This window comes from Eubalaena glacialis, chromosome 1 (assembly GCF_028564815.1).
Source record: "Eubalaena glacialis isolate mEubGla1 chromosome 1, mEubGla1.1.hap2.+ XY, whole genome shotgun sequence".
Classification (NCBI taxonomy): Eukaryota; Metazoa; Chordata; class Mammalia; order Artiodactyla; family Balaenidae; genus Eubalaena; species Eubalaena glacialis.
This window is the reverse complement of record NC_083716.1, coordinates 174897916-174921226: the sequence shown is the minus strand read 5'-3', so window position 1 is coordinate 174921226 and position 23311 is coordinate 174897916. Positions and strand designations below refer to the sequence as shown.

The following is a 23311-nucleotide window of genomic DNA, read 5'->3' as shown; positions in this document are numbered from 1 at the left end:
AAAAACCCTCCAGAAAGTAGGCATAGAGGTAACTTACCTCAACATAATAAAGGCCATATATGACAAGCCCACAGCCAACATTGTTCTCAATGGTGAAAAACTGAAACCATTTCCACTGAGATCAGGAAAAAGAAAAGGTTGTCCACTCTCACCACTATTATTCAACATAGTTTTGGAAGTTTTAGCCACAGCAATCAGAGAAGAAAAAGAAACAAAAGGAATCCAAATTGGAAAAGAAGAAGTAAAGCTGTCACTGTTTGCAGATGACATGATATGATACATAGAGAATCCTAAAGATGCTACCAGAAAACTACTAGAGCTAATCAATGAATTTGGTAAAGTAGTGGGATACCAAATTAATGCACAGAAATCTCTTGCATTCCTATACACTAATGATGAAAAATCTGAAAGAGAAATTAAGGAAACACTTCCATTTACCACTGCAACAAAAAGAATAAAGTACCTAGGAATAAACCTGCCTAAGGAGGCAAAAGACCTGTATGCAGAAAAGTATGACACTGATGAAAGAAATTAAAGATGATACCAACAGATGGAGAGATATACCATGTTCTTGGATTGGAAGAATCAATATTGTGAAAATGACTATACTACCCAAAGCAATCTACAGATTCAGTGCAATCCCTATCAAATTACTAATGGCATTTTTTACAGAACTAGAACAAAAAATCTTAAAATTTGTATGGAGACACAAAAGAACCTGAAGAGCCAAAGCAATCTTGAGAAAGAAACACGGAGCTGAAGGAATCAGGCTCCCTGACTTCAGACTATACTACAAAGCTACAGTAATCAACACAGTAGGGTACTGGAACAAAAACAGAAATATAGATCAATGGAACAGGACAGAAAGCCCAGAGACAAACCCATGCACATAGGGTCACCTTATTTTTGATAAAGGAGGCAAGAATATACAGTGGAGAAAAGACAACCTCTTCAATACATGGTGCTGGTAAAACTGGACAGCTACATGTAAAAGAATGAAGTTAGAACACTCCCTAACACCATACACAAAAATAAACTCAAAATGGATTAAAGACCTAAATGTAAGGCCAGACACTATCAAACTCTTAGAGGAAAACATAGGCAGAACACTCTGACATAAATCACAGCAAGATCCTTTTTGACCCACCTCCTAGAGAAATGGAAATAAAAACAAAAATAAACAAATGGGACCTAATGAAACTTAAAAGCTTTTGCACAGCAAAGGAAACCATAAACGAGACAAAAAGACAACACTTAGAATACGAGAAAATATTTGTAAACGAAGCAACTGACAAAGGATTAATCTCCAAAATTTACAAGCAGCTCATGCAGCTCAATATCAAAAAAAGAAACAACCCAATCCATAAATGGGCAGAAAACCTAAATAGACATTTCCCTGAAGAAGATATACAGATTGCCAACAAACACATGAAAGGATGCTCAACATCACTAATCATTAGAGAAATGCAAATCAAAACTACAATGAGTTAGCATACGGTATTTGTTTTTCTCTGTCTGACTTACTTCACTCTGTATGACAGACTTTAGGTCCATCCACCTCACTACAAATAACTCAATTTCGTTTCTTTTTATGGCTGAGTAATATTCCATTGTATATATGTGCCACATCTTCTATATCCATTCATCTGTTGATGGACACTTAGGTTGCTTCCATGTCCTGGCTATTGTAAATAGAGATGCAATGAACATTGTGGTACATGACTCTTTTTGAATTATGGTTTTCTCAGGGTATATGCCCAGTAGTGGGATTGCTGGGTCGTATGGTAGTCTAACACATATATATGGAATCTAAAAAAAAAAAAAAGTTTATCATGAACCTAGGGTCAGGACAGGAATAAAGATGCAGAAGAAGAAAATGGACTTGAGGACATGGGGAGGGGGAAAGGTAAGGTGGGACGAAGTGAGAGAGTGGCATGGACTTATATATACTACCAAATCTAAAATAGATAGCTAGTGGGAAGCAGCCACATAGCACAGGGAGATCAGCTTGGCGCTTTGTGTCCACCTAGAGGGGTGGGATAGGGAGGGAGGGAGGGAGATGCAAGAGGGAGGAGATATGTAGATATATATATATGTATAGCTGATTCACTATGTTATAAAGCAGAAACTAACACACCATTGTAAAGCAGTTATACTCTAATAAGGATGTTTAAAAAAAAAAAAAGAAGCAGGTTGAAAATAAAAAAGATAGAAACAATAAAAATAATAAAACAAAAACAACAACAACAAAAAACTACAATGAGGTATCACCTCACACCAGTCAGAATGGCCATCATCAAAAAATCTACAAACAGTAAATGCTGGAGAGGGTCTGGAGAAAAGGGAACCCTCTTGCACTGTTGGTGGGAATGTAAATTGATACAGCCACTATGGAGAACAGTATGGAGGTTCCTTAAAAAACTAAAAATAGAACTACCATACAACCCAGCAATCCCACTACTGGGCATATACCCTGAGAAAACTATAATTCAAAAAGAGTCATGTACTACAATGTTCATTGCAGCTCTATTTACAATAGCCAGGACATAGAAGCAACCTAAGTGTCCATCAACAGATGAATGGATATAGAAGATGTGGCACATATATACAATGGAATATTACTCAGCCATAAAAAGAAACGAAATTGAGTTATTTGTAGTGAGGTGGATGGACCTAGAGTCTGTCATACAGAGTGAAGTAAGTCAGAAAGAGAAAAACAAATACCGTATGCTAACACATATATAGGGAATCTTAAAAAAAAATAAAAAAGTTTCTGAAGAACCTAGGGGCAGGGCAGGAATAAAGACGCAGATGTAGAGAAAGGACTTGAGGACACAGGGAGGGGGAAGGGTAAGCTGGGACGAAGTGAGAGAGTGGCATGGACATATATACACTACCAAATGTAAAATAGATAGCTAGTGGGAAGCAGCCGCATAGCACAGGGAGATCAGCTCGGTGCTTTGTGACCACCTAGAGGGGTAGGATAGGGAGGATGTGAGGGAGATACAAGAGAGAGGAGATATGGGGATATATGTATACATACAGCTGATTCACTTTGTTATACAGCAGAAACTAACACAACATTGTAAAGCAATTATACTCCAAAAAAGATGTTAAAAAAAAAAAGAAAAAAAATATACTATGCCCACTTTTAACTGCTTCTAGCACCATCCATACCAGCACTACTGCTCCAAATAGAGAGAAATTTGAACCAGCTGACTGTAAACCAGAGGGGGCATGTCTTGTACACCTTCATTATTTAGCAAAGAGTTAGAAAATGACTATAGTGTATAAGACAGTATTTCTAAACATGAGATCAATAGATTCACGTAGGGGAAACACTCAGGGTGCTTAATGACAATGTGAAGTTTGGGTATCCGTATCATATCTACTGGATCAGAATCACCTGGGTTGAGGAAGAACCAGTGTTCTGTACTGTTAGCAAGTTTATGTACAAAGTTCAAGAAAGACAGTATAAAAAATGTACTTTTTAAGACAAAAAAAAATAGAATGTATGTAGATGACATACATAAGTATATGATATTGTTTACAAGCCCAAGACTATGGGAATCAGAGCTGAGATTATATAACTGAGATGAAGCCTGGACAATAAAAGGTTTACCATAAAGGACTAAGATACCAGACAGGAAGGTAATGTAATAACGCAGGTAAGAAGTGACAAGAGCTAGGTGATAAATGAAAAGTGGAAAGAGAAATTGGGAAATGTGGAGTTGAAGGCGAATGAGCAGGATAAATTAAACTATCAGAGAGAACTCTTGGTCACTGCACACAAGGTGTTGTCATTGAAAATATATGGGCTTTGGGTAAGAAGTTGATTTAGGTGGAGAATAATGAGCTCAGAATTGGGCATTTTGAGGTGGTTGAAGAATATCCAGGTGGAAGTTTTCAGAATGAGTTAAAAACTGGGGGGACAGAGCTGAGGTAATAGGGTAAGATTGAGATAAACATGTCAGCATAATCTACATAGGGTCAAAAATTGAAATCACAGAAAGAGAAGAATGAATCTGAGCGACTGTCCACAGTTAAGTAATTCAGAGAATTAAAAAGAAGCACAGGGGCTTCCCTGGTGGCGCAGTGGTTGAGAATCTGCCTGCCAATGCAGGGGACACAGGTTCGAGCCCTGGTCTGGGAAGATCCCACATGCCGCGGAGCAACTAGGCCCGTGAGCCACAATTACTGAGCCTGCGCGTCTGGAGCCTGTGCTCCGCAACAAGAGAGGCCGCGATAATGAGAGGCCCGCGCACCGCGATGAAGAGTGGCCCCCACTTGCCGCAAATAGAGAAAGCCCTCGCACAGAAACGAAGACCCAACACAGCCATAAATAAAAATAAATAAATAAATAAATAAAAAGAAGCACAAAAAGCAGAAAAAAGCAGACGATATTCCTGTTCATTAAATTTTAAAAATTTTATTTGGTCTTGACCTACTATCTTCCTCCTCTCTGGTTGCCTTCTTCAGCAGCTTTTAGGCTTCTAAATTTCTCATAGTTAGACGTTTCCTCTACATTTAGATTTTATCAATTAGAGAATTTGCCTTCTAATGAGTATTAAAATAAACCACAAAGTCTTTTTTTTTTCTTTTAAAAAAAGTCTCAAAAGGGAACCCTCACACACTGTTGGTGGGAATGTAAATTGGTGCAGCCACTATGGATAACAGAATGGAGGTTTCGAAAAAACCTAAAACTCGAACTACTGTTATGACTCAGCAATTCCACTCCTGGGTATTTATCCAAAAAATGAAAACACTAATTCAAAAAGGTACATGCATGTCAATGTTCATAGCAGTATTATTTACAATTGCCAAGATATGAAAGCAATCCAAGTGTCCATCAACAGATGAATGGATAAAGATGTGGTGTATATATATATATATATATATATATATATATATATATGCATACACATGTAATACTACTCAGCCATAAAAAAGAATGATGTTTTGCCATTTGCAATAACATGAATGTACTTGGAGGGTATTATGCTGAGTGAAATAAGTCAGAGAAAGACAAATGCTGCACTATATCACTTATATGCGGAATCTCATAAATAAAACTAGTGAATATAAAAAAAAAATCTCACTTTTTCTCTCTTTTCCTTCAAATATCTCTAAATATATTTCTTTGGGTCAAGTTACACTAAATTCATCTCTGCTTCTATTCCTAGCCCCTGAAGGAGAAATAAGTAAGTTAAATATAACGCTTATTCTTCCCGCAAATAAGCCATCGTTGATTGCTTTCACTTCTTTATTAAGCTCCTTGTCAGTGTGGAAGTTATTTTGCACAAAGTTTCTTGTTCATTACAGTAGAAAATTTCAGCTTACTCTAAACTCTATTAGCCAAATAGACATAACACAAAAACTAGCCTTTAGTAATAAAGCCTCTGGGACTTCCCTGGTGGTCCAGTGGGTAAGACTCCACGTTCCCAGTGCAGGGGGCCAGGATTCAATCCCCGGTCGGGGAACTAGATCCCCCATGCATGCCGCAACTAAGAAGTCTGAATGCCGCAAATAAAAGATCCTGCATGCCGCAACTAAGACCCGGCGCAGCCAAAATAAATAATTAATTTAAAAAAAAAAAAAAGAATAAAGCCTCTGGACTCAGCCTGTTTGGACAATTCCTTTTTCAACCTCTTCACAGAGGGACCTTAGACAAAGAGGGTTTATTTTTACTAAGCCTCTATTTTCTCATCTGCATAATGATGATGCTGTCCTAGCTTACCTTACAGGGTAGTTATGAAAATTAAAACAGAAAATATATTTCAAGTGCTTAGTACATAGCTGGCACACAATGGTCATTGACTTTTTAACTGTATTTATTCAAAATATGAAGTTTATTTATGCCATATTTTATCAAAGTAAAATGACATCATTATTTTATGTATCTCTAAGAAAAGGGGAAAATCCCCGACAAACTATGAAGTGCCATTGACTACAAGAAGCATGTCAATTTCAAAGATGTTAACATGCGAAAAAATATGTGTTAGAATTGAGTAGATCAAGTAGTGTTTGTGGCATTCAAAGTATAAGAGTTGTGTGATTTCTATGACTGGCTAGGATCCATTTATACCAGAAACACAGCTGTGAGATCTTGTGCGAAAATGGACAATATGAATCCAGAGAACACTCAGAGAGTAGTAATTAATATTGTGGGTTCTGGACTGAGATAGACTTGGGTTCAGATCCCTGCTCTATTACTTACCAATGGTGTACCCTTGGACTAGTTATTTAACTTGTCCACCCTGCAGCTGTAAAATGGGAATAACGATAGTTCTGAACTTAAGATGACTGTGAGTATTAAATGGGCAGCAATACTCATGAAGCCTTCAACAAAGTACCTGGCAAATACTGTGTTTAAAAATTAGTACTTGCTAGCCATTCACAGCAGCACAGTGCCTTATCCTCCAGGCGTCTAGGGGCAGACCAATGTTAGGATGAAGTGAGGCATTCAGGGATAACATCAAAAATATGTGGGACCTGAAAAAAAAAGCTATACCTATAAACCAAAGAGCAAACTTGAAACATACCTCAGGGAAAACACAATTGCTGGTCCTGGATAAATAAGTCTTTTTAGAGACATTGACACATGCCCTACATCCTCTCAAATTTACTTTTAAACATAAAATATATTTTTAAAAGCCTATGTATTAGTGTGTGTGTGTATGAGGCTATGGAAGAGAAAGAAAATTTGTCTGTGGGACTCCTGGTTTTTGTTTGTTTTTATTGTTGTTTTTTATACTTTGAATTTCCCTTCTTATGAGAATTTCAAACATATTTCAAAACACAAGTAAAAAAATTGCCCCAGGGGTTTCCCTGGTGGCACAGTGGTTAAGAATCCGCCTGCCAATGCAAGAGACACGGGTTTGAGCCCTGGTCCGGGAAGATCCCACATGCAGCAGAGCAACTAAGCCCGTGTGCTACAACTACTGACCCTGAGCTCTAGAGCCCGCAAGCCACAACTACTGGGCCCACGTGCCACAACTACTGAAGCCCGCGCGCCTAGAGCCCATGCTCTGCAACAAGAGAAGCCACGACAATGAGAAGCCCCGCGCACCGCAACGAAGAGTGGCCCCCACTCACCGCAACTAGAGAAAGCCCGCACGCAGCAACGAAGACCCAACACAGCCATAAATAAATAAATAAATAAATTTATTAAAAAAAAAAAAATGCCCCAGCACTCAAAAATAAAGGTAAATGGGAAAGAGATTAAATTATAACATCATTATGACCAGAAATGGATATATTTTATATCATCTTTATCATTAATAAAAGATTCTGACATCTAATCAAGGTTGAAATCAGAACATTCTAATTAATTTAAATGTTTGCTCCTGACATGGCTCCACGAATGGTGGTGGGGGGAGAACTGCATACATTATGATGTATTACCATGCTTTAGAGCAATCTGTCTGATGGCATCCAATAAATGACTTTACATTGACATAAAACAAGTTAGTACACTTTTAAGTACCATAAATCATCATATTTGGTAGTAGGTGTAGATGAGAAACATTAACGGAGCTTGAATTTGTTTCAGGTGTTTGAAACTCATTGCGTTCACTTACCACTACACATTAAACAAAGAAATAGCTTTCCAAGTAGGAAAATGTGTTAACCATTTGATTTCCACACACAGTATAGTGAGTGCAAAACAGGTGCTAAAATAAAGGTACAGTTTGGTGTCTAAAGGCTGGTTGATATCCAGGAAGAGGGTACCAGGGTGACTGTACCTGTTGTAACAGCCACATCCATTCTGAATTATCAGTGCCTCCAGGACACTTCATGCTAAATATCTTGAATTTCAACCCTTTCAGAAGATTCCAGACTTCTAAGTTCAGTTAAAGAACTTCATTTGAGGAATAAACCAGGCAACTACATTAAAGAAGGCTTTACTCTGTCAACTCTGGGGCTTGGTACTCAGTAAGAAAGACCAGATAGGGGAGCCTATGAAATTAAGAAAGTTGGCATCAGAGGGGCTAGCTCCAAAGAGAAGGAAGATATTTTAGGAGCATCGGGAAATCTATCAAAAAACAATTTATTTTATACACCAAAAAGAGGGTGAGCATTTTGGAGGGGCTGGCAATGTATTCTACAGATTGAAGTTTGCTGTCAAATCAGCATCAGAACGGCAATAGTAGTTATAGTTCCTGGAGTTTGAGTCTGAGACAAGAAATAATTTGAGTTTCTTGAATTTGAGGCAATGACTTAGAAGGACCATAATCAAGACAGAACCAACAGTGTAAATAACAGCAACACCTACTACAACTATAAAAACAAGGCAAGCACTCTACTTCTGAAAATGTAGTGAAACTCAGTGAGTGGAATTGGGGTATAAATTTAAAGCTGATCTAACTACAGAGATGTCCCTAATACTCAGCTTCTGAACCACTGATTAGGCTCCTTAAATTCTCCTTGCTAGAAAAAAAATTAATTGCAGAGAACCTGAGATTATAGGCGGAGATTAAATGGCTAAAACTTCCAAAGTTTTAGAAGTACAGGAGTAGTGAGCTAGGAATCATGGTCTACAAAGGAATATAAAAATAATAAATCTGTGAGGTTTGGAAAAATCAGGACAAAAGAGGTCATAATCCTCCACTCCACAGTGCTAACGCCTCAAGAATGATCATAATATTTATTTAACTTTTTATTTTGAAATAACATTATACTTATGGAAAAGTTGCAAGAATACAGAGATTCCCATATACCATTTGTTCAGCTTTCCCTAATCTTAACATTTTATTTAGTCACAGTGCGACTGTGAAGCCAAGCAATATGTAGACCTTATTAGAATTTCACCAACTTTCCCACTAAGGCCCTCTTTTCTGGACCAAGATTCAAAGATCCCGTCCCATCCTCAATTTAGTTATCACATTTCTTTAGTCTCCTCCAATCTGTGGCGGTTTCTCAGTATTTGTTCAGCATGGCCTTACCACTTTTGAAGAGTAATGGCCAGCTGCTTTATATCATCCCCGTATACATGGGTTTAAATGATGTTTCTCATGATTAAATTGAGATTACATGGTTTTGGCAAGAATACCATAGGAGTGGTATTTTGCCCTTTATAGTACATTCAGGGGGTACATGATATCAATATATCTTATTACTGGCGATATTAATTTTGATCACTTGGGGTTTGTTTTGCGTGTGTGTGTGTGTGTGTGTGTGTGTTTCCTGAGCCTGTCCATACTACATGGAAGTTTAGCTGTCAGAGTGTTGTGGAAGGGATCCCTGTGTTATTAGAAAGAGAGGCAAAGCCCTGAGGCTGTTCTTCGGGGCAAAGTTTCCAGGAACAAGCATCACTGGTCTCCTGTGACAAATTCTAAACACCTTGCAGGTGCCTGCAGGAGCAATTGGCCCCAAAGATATGCAATGGAATGGTGCATTCGGCTGGCTGTAGACTTGGACCTTAGTAGACATCAGATTGTGGCCCCAGGGTTCCATGCTTGAAGCCCCAGGTGCTGCCCTGGGGCCTTCCTTCTCCTAGAAGGCTATAGATTTCTGGCCCACATGTATGCAGTTCACTGCCCTATTTTGGCTTAGGGCAGTCTCCCCTCTGCACAGCCTTTGGGCCAGAGCCAGTTGCTCCGTACCTGGTCAGGAACCCTTGGGCAAGGTGCCATTGCGATGTGACTCTGACTGTGAGGTTGGGCTTAGTGATGATGAGGATTGGGGTTTACTTGATAAATGGCTTGAGCCAGACTTTCCATTTGGTCTGGAGAGAGGCGCCCAAATGCCTGTTGGACCAGTTGTCTGTCAGGCGCTGTCTAGCACTCAGCTTCATGCCAGATCAAGTGTTCATCTCATTAACTCAGTTCTGACAAAATTGCTTTGACATAGTCTCTAGAGGTGACCAGATGTGGGCTAGGGAGAGGGAGAAGGCGAGGATGAGATGGCATTTGGACTGCTGGTTCAGTGATTAGAATGTCATTTCCATGGCCCTTGGTGGAGACAAAGACCCTGAATAAAAACCAAAATTCTCCCTATTTAAGCATCCTTTTCAAGGTAATGTTTTCTTTATTTCTCCTTTTAGCTTATCCTGATGGTAAGGTAAAAAAAAACCTGGTAGCATATGTAAATCAGCCATGGGAGGACAGGAAAGGGGAAAAAGAGTCATGTGTGGGACTCACAGAATTAATTCAGTCAGTAAGAAGAAATGTCGGCTAAGCATCTGGGGAAGACAGGGTGGGTAAAAGAAAGTGGGTTTGCAGCAGAGGCAGCAGAGCTGGTATCAATTTTCTTATAACACAAGGGTGCAAACCCTCACTAGTTTTTCAAGTAAAATATCAAAGAATGCCAATTCATGACCTGACAGCAGTTCTCCCAGTTGAAGGTGAGTCAATATTGCTTAACATCTTTCTGTGGTTACTGGCACTACATTCTCTACAGTCATATTGTGACTGCATATATCACTGCAAGACACAAATGAGACGAGATGGCAGTTTCCTCGGAAAGTCTTTAAGGGCACACAGATATGTTCAGTTGGGAATGTTATCATCAGATCACAGAGCTATCTTTTCTTCAACTAACATAAAACACTGCACAGGAGGCAGTAAAATAATAAACATGTAAATGGAGGAAAAGAACAACCAAAGAACACTAAAAATATTTGAAAAAACAAATTATATTGCAAAGAAAAAGCAGCACAAAATGAAACAAAATATGGCCCATCCTTGTGGTGTCTTTGAAGTCTAAGTTTAATTTGTTCTGTGTGTGTGTGTGAATACAATAAACACTTTTATACCATGTAAGTCTCATCTCTTTCGGATTTGGATTTTTGACTAAGCACCAGTGACTTCTCTTAATCAGAAAGAACAATGAAGGTGGCAAACATATCTCTGCCTAGGGTCTTAATAAAGCTTTGAAAACTGTAATTTAACAAATTGTCTTTTCATCTCAAAATGGGATTGTAAGCCATGTTGGAAAGTTTCATTAACATTTGCTCCACTCAGTAAGAGCCCTTCTAGTGGCGCCTTTGCGAAAGACTAAGGTGTTGTCAGACTGAAATAAAAGCTGCTTCGCCCAAAGCACTTTTCCAATTTTAGAAACCATAGAGTGTAAGCTTCTGCCTTTAGGTGAGAAAACAAAAGCCCACTGAGATTAAATATTTTCTCCGAGGACATTTACTGAGTTACACAAATGATATTGGAGAAGAGAAAATAGAACAAATATTAATTTGGTACTACTTTGGTGTTATTTCTTAAATTTCCTTTGGTGCTACCTCTTAAATACCTCTTCTCTTTCAGGTGTTATATAACTATCTTCACAAAAATCCTGTGCTGTATTAATTTCCTTATTTTATAGGTGTGAAATTAAGGATTAATGAGGTGAAATAACTCATTCAAGTTCACACAGTGAGGAAGTAGCCGAGCCAAGGTTTCCAGCTGATCCTCTGTCACCAAATACGCTTTTATATGCTATGCTGAAATGAAAATTACAATTCTGATTAATATATCCTCTAACAGAAAAAAAAAAGGAGTGATCTTTCTCATTAAACTATTTATTCAGTTCTACAAAATCTACTTGCTCATTTTTCAGGCAAAGGAAAAAATATTTTCTTTCTTCAAAGATCTTTAAAACTCTTCCCATAGGAAAATATATATTTCTCTCTATATTTTTGAGAGTTTGATGGACAGATATTTCAGCAATAATTTTCAAGATTGTACTAACATCCATCTTGTTAGATGTTTTTACAAAATACATCACGCTTGACAGAAATTATTTCAGAAACACTGAAGAGACAGGAGGGTGGGAGATGGAGAATCAGAGGCTGTGACAGAGGTAACTGCCTGCAAAGAGTAGTGCTTCCTGCTCTCTGAGATTAGAGATAAATTAATCCCTGAGTCCCCACATGCCCAAGTGTAAGGAGCAAATGTAAGTTCAAGCATCTAATGAAGTGATTTTGTAGTGGAAGCAAACTGCAAGCCATGACTCACCTGTGCTTTTAAAGGCTTGATTTTATGCAGAACTAAAAAGTAGGAGAGGAAAATTGGTCATTAAATGAAAAACCAGAGGCTTTGATTATTGGAGGGAATGAAAATAACATTCTGGAAACTATGCCAGATTTAATTGTTTATATCCTATTCAATCACTGATGCACATGTAGGTCCATAGTCCCTTAGCCTGTGTCTTCATGTTCTCCTTCAAGCCTCCAATCATACAATAGATCAAATTAATGCATTCTGAGGCAGCACAACTAGCTAGAATAGGGTGATTGTGCTTCCTGGGTTTGATCAAGTTCAGCTCATGTTTGAATGCTCTATGTCAACTTAGGGCCTAAGTAAATTAGAGCAACAGTCTCTGCTGGAACATTAGGTAAATTCAACCTGATTGCACAAGTGAGTGAGGTTTTTGAGAAAGATCATAACTGTGCATTAGAAACACAAGTAAGTCACTAAGTAATCTACTGTGAAAATCAGATCATTTACTATTTGGAGTCTAAAAACATGAATGGAATAAAGGCAAAAATTAATTATTAATTGAAGCAAGAAACCCCTTATTTACACTGAGATCACAGTGAAGGCTGAAGTGATCCTTTAGGGGGGCTTGCTCAGTGGTCTCACTGTCCCAGCATTATGGACAGCAACTAGGAACTTAGAAAAAGAAGGAAGAACTTGTACAACCTTGTTCTGCTCCAAATTAGTCTAAACACTGCTGCTATTCAGAACTTACTACCCAGAGTTAAGAGTTGATTTTGTTTAAAAATTGTGTGTATATTCCACATAAATTCTATCATTCATAGAAGAAACATGAACTAAAGCAAGTGTGTCTCACAAGTGCTTTGTGTTTATTTGTTCCCTTAAAGTATTCTTTCTTTTCTTCTTCTTTTATTATAGTAGTGTAGTAGTAGTAGTAGTAACTTTGCCAAACTTTCCTGATAAATTCACCCTTTTTGGTGACTATGTGTTGCATATCAAATACAGATCATCCAAAACTAATATTTATTAATGTTGCCTGGTTACTTAAAGTTACAAGCGTTCATATCATCGACTACATGTAGAAGAAAATCAAGATCTGATTTGGAAACATAGGAATATGTTCATCAGGGAAGAACAAAGGAAAATTCAAAATCATATACTACCCAACCATTTTTAACAATGTTTGAAAAGCCTACAATATAACTGTATTAGTTTCCTATAGCTGCTGTAACAAATTACCACTATACAAATTTGTGTTGCTTAAAACAACACAAATTTATGACCTTATAGTACTGGATATCAAAGTCTGAAGTTAGTTTCACTGGGCTAAAGTCAAAATGTCTTTAGGGCAGCATTCCTTCGGGGTGCTCTAGGGGGGCACTGGTTTCCTTGCCTCTTCCAGTTTCTAGAGGCTGCCCACATTGCTTGGGTCATGGCCCTATACTACTCCCATCTCTGCTCTGTCATATCTCCTCTGATTATCTCTCACTCTGACATTCCTGCCTCCCTCTTATAAAGACCCTGTTTTCACTGGTATACTTCAGGAGAATCTTTGCATCTCAAGATCCTTAACTTAATCACATCATTTCAAAGTCCCTTTTGCCGTATCAGTAACATATTCACAGGTTCTGGGGATCAGGATGTGGACATCTTTGGGAAGCCACTATTCTGCCTTCCACAATAATTATCATCAGTGTAGTCAATTAACTGAATCTAAGAGAAGAATAAGACATGAATTTTATCCACAAATAATTGTCAACATGGATCCTTTTGTGTAAGGTCCTCCTCCTAATGTTTGCATTAATTCATGATATATTAAACCACTCTGATTCTTCAATGTATTTAAGTAAACTTGCCTGTGGTGGATTGTTTACAAAGTAGCTCCAATTGTTGCTCTCCTTGTGTCTGTTTACCTTTGCAAATGTAAGTTTACAACTCCTCCTATCAAGAGGTGAAGTATATTTCAGCACATTAAAATCTGGCTTATTTTGTGACTATTTTGGCAAATAGAATATGGAGAAATGATGTGTAAGTTCTGAGCAGAGACCTCCAGAGGCCTCGGGAAGTTCCACTATTTTTCTTTAAACTTCTATGACCTGGGCATAAATCTGGGCAACCTGCTGGAGGAGGAAAGACCACATGGGGCAGAGCTGAGTTGTCCCAGCTCTGTAGCCATCCTAGACTAGCCAGACCCCTGCTGACTTGGCCACTGACCACAGATGTATGAGGGAGACCAGAAAACACTAGATAAACTTCCCAGCTCACCAGAGACTTGTAAGCAATCACAAATGCGTATTGTTTACAGCTGCTAATTTTGGGGTGGCTTGTTACACAGCAAATGCTAATGGATACATTGCCTTATATAATAACAGTTTAATATTTCTTAGTGTTGCAAGTGGATATGACATTCTCTCCAATATTTATAATCTTAGATTCTTGTAAATTCTTAAAAACTCTTTTAAAATCATGTTCCATACCATTTATTTGGGATAAGGTCTGTGTGAATTTATGTCTTTGAATTACAGTCTGCCTCATGAGCATAAAAATCTTCAGTTTAAAAGTTCATTCAAAGTTGCTTTTATAAGGTGTTTTAGAAATGATAACAGTAGGTTGTGTCTCACTTTGGAAATTATAAAATGTCAGCTGGCAAATTATTTTAAGATTTTCTCATTAATTTTCTGTTGCAATTATATTAGGATAAATTGTTTTAACAAAAGCTCTGGAATACAGTGAATACTTTTAGGGGTTGAGATCATCTCTCTTTTATGAGCTTACTTACTTATAGAAAATAATATTGGCTCTTATAGTTCCTTTTTCCAATGAACAAAATACTTTTCTAAACTATCTGTTAATGGACACTTTTTAATAAATAAAGACATGTTTCTCCTATGTTCACTGAAAATGCTTTAAACAAATATCTTTGTGTGCATATCTGTAAATATATATACATATATATAAAAGATTCCATGCCTTTAAAAATTCTATAAACTTAGACTGAACCTCAATAATTTTATGAACTTTTTCTTAACAAGTGCCTTTTGCTGAAGTTTTCTTCTACAGCAACATTAAAATGCAGTTCTTGTTTATTATTGATGAGATGATCTGCTAATTGCAAGAACTTTTCTTATCGGTAATTATTTTCTGTCCTTGCTTTAAATATCATAAATATTGAATATCTTTCCCCACATCACCAGTATCTCAATAGAGAGTTTCCATAAGTATAAGCATCAGTGTTATAAAGTAGCTAGAATATTTTTAGATAATTTATGCAAATAAACATGTTATTAATTTATAATAATAACAGAAAGTACTGATATGAGAAAGAAGAAAGATATCTATAGAAACAAAGGGTTAAGGGTTAAGTTGTATATAATTACTAAGCTTTCGCATGAAATATATAATTTTAAATTAAGGTGAGCTAGGACTCTTCGCATGCTTAGTAACATCACAAAATGATTCACTGGAGGAAAGTAAGTTAATTCCTCATTGGATTCTCATTTTTCTTTTCCTTTTTTCCTTCTTGTTCTAGAAGTCATATGGAATTTATATAGAGAGTTCTGCAAACATTAACATTCATTTATATAAAATTATTCTAAAATTCATGTGTGTCTCTGCAGATGAGAAATTTCTAAATGTACAATCCATGTTTCATACATTTAGGGAAATACCATATTACGGCATAGTACCTTAGAATACCCAGAACACAGCATATTAAATATGTTAACCGGCTTCCCTGGTGGCGCAGTGGTTGAGAATTTGCCTGCCAATGCAGGGGACAGGGGTTCAAGCCCTGGTCTGGGAAGATCCCACATGCTGCGGAGCAACTAGGCCCGTGAGCCACAACTACTGAGCCTACGCGTCTGGAGCCTGTGCTCCGCAGCAAGAGAGGCCGTGATAGTGAGAGGCCCGCGCACCGCGATGAAGAGTGGCCCCCGCTCACCGCAACTAGAGAAAGCCCTCGCACAGAAACGAAGACCCAACACAGCCATAAATAAATAAATAAATAAATAAATTAAAAAATATATATATATGTTAATCAAATTTCATTTTTGTAAACCAGTGTTTTCACATATCTGACTTCTTTCCATAATCATTTTTATAGGCACCAGATCCAAAAATCACATAGCATACCAATAGTAGGAATCTCACCTTTCAACCAGAAACCCTTATTGATGTTTCATTTTTTTTTTACGATTTTGTACTGCTCCGGATGAGGATGGGTTATATTACATAATTTATAAGGACGACTTCTACCTTTGGCCATTTCTTTTGTCAATTATCTTGAGTAAATGTCCAAAATTGTTACACTAAAGTCAACAGAGAGTGAATGGAAACTCTTTTCTGTGGCTTTACTTTTCTTAATTCATTAAGGTAAAAATAAATGACATTGTAAATATCTACGTTAAGTGTACCCCAGTCCCTAGACATCCAACTAAAAAATATCATAAAGCCATAAACAAAGAGGATTGCACCTGTAGAGTAAAAAGGAGGGAAACTAAATCCTCAAACTGGAGATTGGTAAGCGGTTGTATTTTTTGAAAAATCATCTAGTTTCAACATAACCTCATAAATATAACTTCATATTCCTTATTCTCATTAAACCAAGTTGAGTTACTTGATATACAAGAATGGTCTCATCGTAACTACTGTATATGTCCCAGTACAAAACACGGGAGCAAGTATTAGTAAAATAATTTATTTTGAAAACTTTTCTATTTCTGTGAAGACTTCAATGAAGGCTAATTATCCATTAACAAGAATAGGACTGTGCCTCCCTGTTAGCTGTCACTAGGTTAAAAAAAAAAAAAGAACAGAGCATGGAGTTTGCTTCCCAATGGAAAACCTGAGATCATTTATTAATTCTTTATGAAATTCAACTATACTCTCTTATGTAGGGGCCCTAATGAGTGTAATAAATTCAAGCAATTTAGTTTAAACAGTAGTTGCTTTTAATTGACAACAGAAGTATAAATGTGGTCTTCATTAATAATGTTGCTAATCCTATTTCCTGCATTTGATTAAATGTCCCATTTAGCTAACAGACATATTTTATGTGTGTTATATATGTGACATTATAATATACCATAATCACTGAGGCATAATCATCATCTATCACAAAATATTCCAGACTGTATGCCCAGTGGGTATACACATATTGTCGATAATTCTCACAAGATCCCTGGGAAGTAGCAGATTAAGACATTTATATTCACGAGGTTAAGCGTCATGCATGCAGCTAGAGAAGTAAATAGCAGGTTTCAGGATTAAAATCTAGGTCACTGTTGGTTCCAGAGCCTTCACTTGTTCCATTTCACCATCATTACTGATAAATCCTCGTGGAGTTCTAGCTAAATGCAGCACCATTTGTTAGATGTTTGAAGTACAAAGACAGGTAAGAAATTGTCCTTGCCTCTAAGGAACTTACAACTTAGTTGTGGAAACAAGGCACGTACGTAAAGAAACATCAGTATAAAAGGGCCTATCAGAGCTGTTTTCGTGGGAGTGAAAGGAGGTCGGGTCCCCATTGGAACAGACCATAGAGGAAGTCAATAACAGAGGATGCCACATTTCACACTGTATTACATGGTTGCTTCAGGACATCTGTCTAGAATAGTAGTGAGGGGGAAAAAAATTACATGCTTAGAAATAAATGGCAGACTAGGCAAGCTGCCTTGCTTGTCTACTGTAAACTTGGACTCTCAATCAATGGTTCCTTACCTTCTGGCCATACTCAGCTGGTCCAGCTTGTCTGTTTCCACTCCTAGGAGCTTCAAACACACTCCTCAGCTCATCAAGGGCGATGGAGAAGCGTTCGATCCTGCGCCGACCACTCACGGAATACTCCTTCAGCACTTCTGGCCGGCCATAGTCCCTGGAGTTGTCACTCTTGTCCTCAGGAAACTTCTCTTCAGGCTCTGAGCTCAACATCTCTTCTCCGACACTGCGGGGCAGACTTGGGGGATCTGGAGGTCCAGGCATTGAAGCTACCTCTCCTTCAGATTCAAGCAATTTGTTTTCTTGAGGCTGGAAGAGCCTGCAACGACTGCCCCCGGGACTACACTCGTTTTTCTGGTAATCGCTGGATTCCCATTTCTGCCGCAGGAGGTTCAGGGAGCCCTTCTGCATCGGGAACATCGATGATGCCAGGTTGTCCTGCAATATCAAAAGTCCTTTCATCAAAGATATGCATGTGAGTAATTTTCCAAACACTGTGTTTAGGAGTGCCAGCTCTTGGGATTTGCATTTCAGTGTAGAAATCCAGCTTTGCTATATAATTTCCGGCTCTTGACCCTACGAAGCTATGTCAGTTAACCTAGAATTAGATTATGGAGAGGACTGATTTGTACAGCCGTGGACATTTGACTCTAAAGAGACAAAACTAGGAAAACATGATTTTCTTCCCTTTTCTTTCTATGTAAAATCAGTCAATAATTACTTACAAAGTAAAATTTGAGCAATATTCACTCATCATTTAGTATGTTCTGAGAAAAGAGCAATTTAACAAGGCCAACAGGAATGAAAGGGGTTTGTTTCCTGCCTGTAACCATTCAGGATTTTCTTGGTTTCTGCAAATGTATTACTTTAAAAGTAATGGACTAATAGCTAAAAGTTACTAAGTTTTTGCTATAAGAAAAACACTTTGATAATAATTTATATGTATATCTCATTTTAATCCCAACATTCTCACAAGGAGTTAGTTGCTACTATGAACACTATTTTCCAGGTAAGGAAGTTGAGAAGTAATTTGCGCAGGGTTCTGTGTGACAGAGCCTGGATTTGAAATACATCTGTGTGACTCCAGAATCTTCCCTTTTAACCACTGGAGTGTAATGTCTCTTTTTTACTTTAATTCATATCTTATTATGAAAGTGATTAAAATTTAACTTTGTTATAGAGTTTTGTGGTGAGTAGAAAAAAAAAAATCAAATGGTAGATTGCACTTTTACCAGAAACAAACACATACACACACATACCAAAATCATAGGCATCAAGAGCTATACACTAGCATGAATTTTTATCATAGATATAGCTACTTTCTATTGTAACCCAGAGATTCTACACTGCAAATTTGGGGCTTCAAAAAATAAATTCTGCTCTTGAGGGATGATGCATTTTCCTGGAAAAGTATTAGCATAGTGGGTATGGTAAACAATCTCACTTAGGTTAAGTGAAAGTATCTTAAAAGGTCACCTAATACAATGGCTCCAGACTTCTTTGACTGCCAACCACATTATAAAAAACATTTTATGCATTGGGACTCAGCGCACATACAACATTAATAAATTTATATACATATATATATGAAACAAACTTTTGTTTTCATTAAATAATACTTTCCCTTACTATGTGAAATGTCTGGTGATATTTTCTACTCTAATATCCTTCACTTTAAAAAAAACATTTTCTATCCACTAATGGTTCATGGATTGCTGGCTAGCTCTATACTTAGAGCAGGAGTTCAGTCCCAGGTTGGGTTTTACTAACTGTGTGACCTTGCAAAAGCTTCATTGGTAAAATAGATTTATATACATTATGGCTTTATTTTGAGGAATACATTAGATAATGCATTAAATGTCTAGTGTGAATTAGACCCCCCAATAGCTGTTAATTCCACTCCCAGCCCCATCTCTGGCCAGATCATTTTAATCACTCAAATATTTATGCTAAACAGGAGCCTCCTAGATAGGAAAGCTTTCAGGAAGAAAGAGGATACTTTAAGCCACAAATCCACAGACTGAACAGACTGGAAAATTTGGCTTTAATAAATTGCTAATTAATAAATTTGGATTAGTCTCTTATTATAGAAAGTCTCAATAAAACAGTAGCACCCAATAAGACCTGAATATCTGTTTGGGAAAATGATCAGCATATGTTGAGAATCTAATCAACATATGCTGGAAATGTCTGTGTCATGTGTAAATGGACTTCAGAAAAGATCTTATTAGCAAGGGAATGGTGGGAACATTGTCACAGCTGGTAATAGTGACCTCATGAGGTTATTTAATGAAAGAATTGTTTCTGAGCCAACCTTGCATAGTTAGGAATGGAAAGTTGGGAGGAAAAAAATTGTCAAATGGAGGAGGAAAACCATTTTTCTCATATAGAAAAGGCGATCCAAACATTCAAAACTGATTTGGAACTTCTGGCTCTAGATAAAGATGGAATAGACATATTTTTCTCAATTCCTCTTTCTAAATATAGCTAAAAACACTGGAACTAATATGTAAAAAGAAACGAGGACTTTGAAAGGTAGAGAGAAGGCAGACAGCCTAGGAACTTTTGCACTTGAGGAACAAGATGGTGGTGAATTCCCTGGGTTTTCTTTTAGTCTTACATATCCAGAACATGTTGCTCGAAGAGCCAGTAACCCAAAGACTCCAATGGGAACAAAGAAAATTCCCTAAGAATAGCCTGTTCTCTCTAGCTAAGAAGTAGGAAAGGGGAAAGTTAGCAAAGCTGTTAGACAGTAATTGCTATATGTCAGGCAAATAATGAAATATACCCAAAATATGTGTGGGTTTTTTTCCCCACATCAACCAATTCTCCAACTCTCTGGACTCCAACTGGGTGTCCTAAAGTTCAGTTTAATTTTGACACTAACTATCTGGCATTAGCACAAATTCCAAAGGTTAAGGTCTCAGTTCCACAAGACTGCCCCCACTTCAGAGGCCAGTTACAAGTCCCAGGTTGCCACCTGTACCTCTGACCAACTGGCTACAAATCGGGGGTTCCCATGATCCCCCTTCTCAGGTATGGTAATTTTCTAGAATGGCTCACAGAACTCAGGAAGGTACATTACTTAAATGTACCTGTTTATTTTAAAGGATACAACTCATGAACAGCCAAATGCAAAAGATGCACAGGGCAAGTATGAGGAAGGGGTGTGCCACCCTCCCAGCACTTTGATGTATTCACCAACCCAGAAGCTCTCCAAACCCATCATTTAAAGAGTTTTCACAAAGGTTTCATTACATAGGCATGACTGATTAAATCATTAGCCACTGGTGATTAACTCAATCTCCAGCCCCTCTCTCCTCCTTGGAGGTCAGGGGGGGGGTGTGGTTAAAAGTTTCTACCTTCTAATCCTGCTTTTGTGTTTCCGGCTAGCAACCCTCATTGCAAAGCTATCAAGGGCCCCCAGGCACCAGTCATCTCATCAGCATACAAAACACATTCATCACTTCAGAGATTCCAAGAGTTTTAGGAGCTGTGTGCCAGAAACTAGGGACAAAGATCAAATATATATTTATCACAAACACCAGTGACTTTGCCTCTCACTGACTCCCCTCCCCTTCCCACCACAACCATGGTATCAGAGAAAACTGGGTGGGGAGCCAGGATTTTCATACCCACTTGATGGTAATAAGACCTTTCTCTAAGATATCAGTGGAGGCCATGTAAGGATCATGTATTTCTGCACCACCTAGTGGTAATGAGACATTTCTCCCCTTCCCTGCCTGCATCAGAGGACACAGAGTTGGCAGCTAGAACTTTCACCAATATTCACTGTTGGTGAGGCCTCTCTTTCAGCAGTGGTATCAGTGGGGGCTACATGGAGAGCAATAAAGGGGGAGCTCTCCCCTTCCCAGCCAGCCAGGGTGATATCAGTGAAATCCCACCTCCACCTAACAGCAGTGGATCACCCCTCTCCAGGGAGTCAAAGGATGCTAACTGGGAAAACTGCACTTCAACCCCACTTGGCAATAATGAGGTAACTCCTCCCTTCATCTTGTGAAACAGATTTAGGTAAGATCCAAAGTTCATAACATAAATGCCCAAGTGTCCAGATACAACTGAAAATCATTGGTCATACCAAGAGCCAGGAAAACCTAACATGAAGGAGAAAAACAATCAACTGACACCAACATTGAGATGACTCAGATATCTGGAATTATCTGACTTTTAAAATAGTCATCATAAAATTGCTAAATGAACAATTACAACCTCCTTTTAAAAATCTTTAAATGGAAAAGGCTTAGCAAATAGAAGATTAAAAAGAAACAAAGAACCAAACTGAAATTTTAGAATTGAGATATAAATAACCAAAAAAAAAAAAAGGAAAAGAAAACCCCACTGGACAGTCTCAGCAGAATGGAAAGGACAAAAGAAAAGGATCAATGAACTTGAATATAGAATGATTAGAAATTGCCCAATGTAAACAACACAAAGAAAATACAGTGAAAAAAATAGAACATCAGAGACGAGTGAGACCGTAAAAAAAGATCTAGCATTCATGTCATTGGGGTCCCAAATGAAGAGGACAAAGATGGTGGTGCTGAAGAACATTCAAAGAAATCGTGGATGAAAATTTCCTGAATTTAGCAAAAGATATGAAACTATAATAAAAAGCTGAGCTAATCCCTATGACACATCAAAACCAAATTTCAGAAAAACAAAATTTTGAAAAAAAAAGAAATGTTGAAATCAGTGAGAAAAATATGACACCTTACCTATAGAGGAAAAACAATTTGAATGACAGTGGCTATCTCATCAGAGACCATGGAGTCTAGGAGGAAGTGGCACAATATTTTTCAAATGTTAATAGAAAATAACTGCCAACCCCCAATTCTATTTCTACCAGAATTAACCTTCAGAAATGCAGGCAAAATGACAACATTCTCAGACAAAGAAAAACTATGAGAATTCATTACCACCAAATTTACCCTAAGAATGACTAAGGGAGTTCTTGAAATACAAAGGAAATTATAAAAGAAGAAATTTGGGAACACCAGGAATGAAGAAAGAACAACATCAAGAGCAAAATCATGGATAAATACATTAGACTTTCTCCTCTTGAGTTCTCTAAATTATGTTGATGGTAGATGCATAAGTATAACACCATCTGATATGGTACTCAGTATATGTAGAGGATTTATTTGAGATAATTATATTATAAACTAGGGATGGTGAAGGGATAAAGGAGGTAAAGTTTCTACCTTCACTCAAGCTGGGAGAATGTGGATGCCAATAGACTGTGATAAGTTATATATGTATAACATGACACCTAGAGAAAGCACTTAAAAAAAATCCATCACATATGAGATAAGTTAAAATGCACTATAGATAAGTCAAAATGGATTCTGAGGTATTCCAATAACTCACAGAAGGCATGAAGAAGTAAAGGGAGAAACAAAAAGCAGAGGGAACAAAGATAAAACAAAATAAAACAGCAGGCCTGATAACATAAATTATTACACAAATGTAAATGGTCTAAAAAGACTAATTAAAAGACAGCGATTACAGAGTAGATAAAAATCATTAACTGAATATATATATATATGAAAGGGCATTATGCTGAGTGAAAAAATCCGATCTCAGAAAGTTCACATACTGTATGATTGTATTTATATAACATTCTTGAAATGACAAAATTATAGATG

At 37.5% G+C, this 23311-nt stretch overlaps 1 protein-coding gene across 2 annotated transcripts in view; it reads right to left on the bottom strand.

Annotated features, from left to right (window-relative positions):
- Window positions 1-18065, bottom strand: part of XIRP2 (xin actin binding repeat containing 2) — a 292985-nt gene extending 274920 nt beyond the window's left edge. For both annotated transcript variants that reach the window (XM_061201245.1, XM_061201244.1), the window contains exon 1: window positions 17649-18065. In XM_061201245.1, coding sequence (XP_061057228.1) covers window positions 17649-18065 — 417 coding nt within the window. The remainder of the gene's footprint in view (window positions 1-17648) is intronic.
- Between the last annotated feature and the right edge of the window lie 5246 nt (window positions 18066-23311).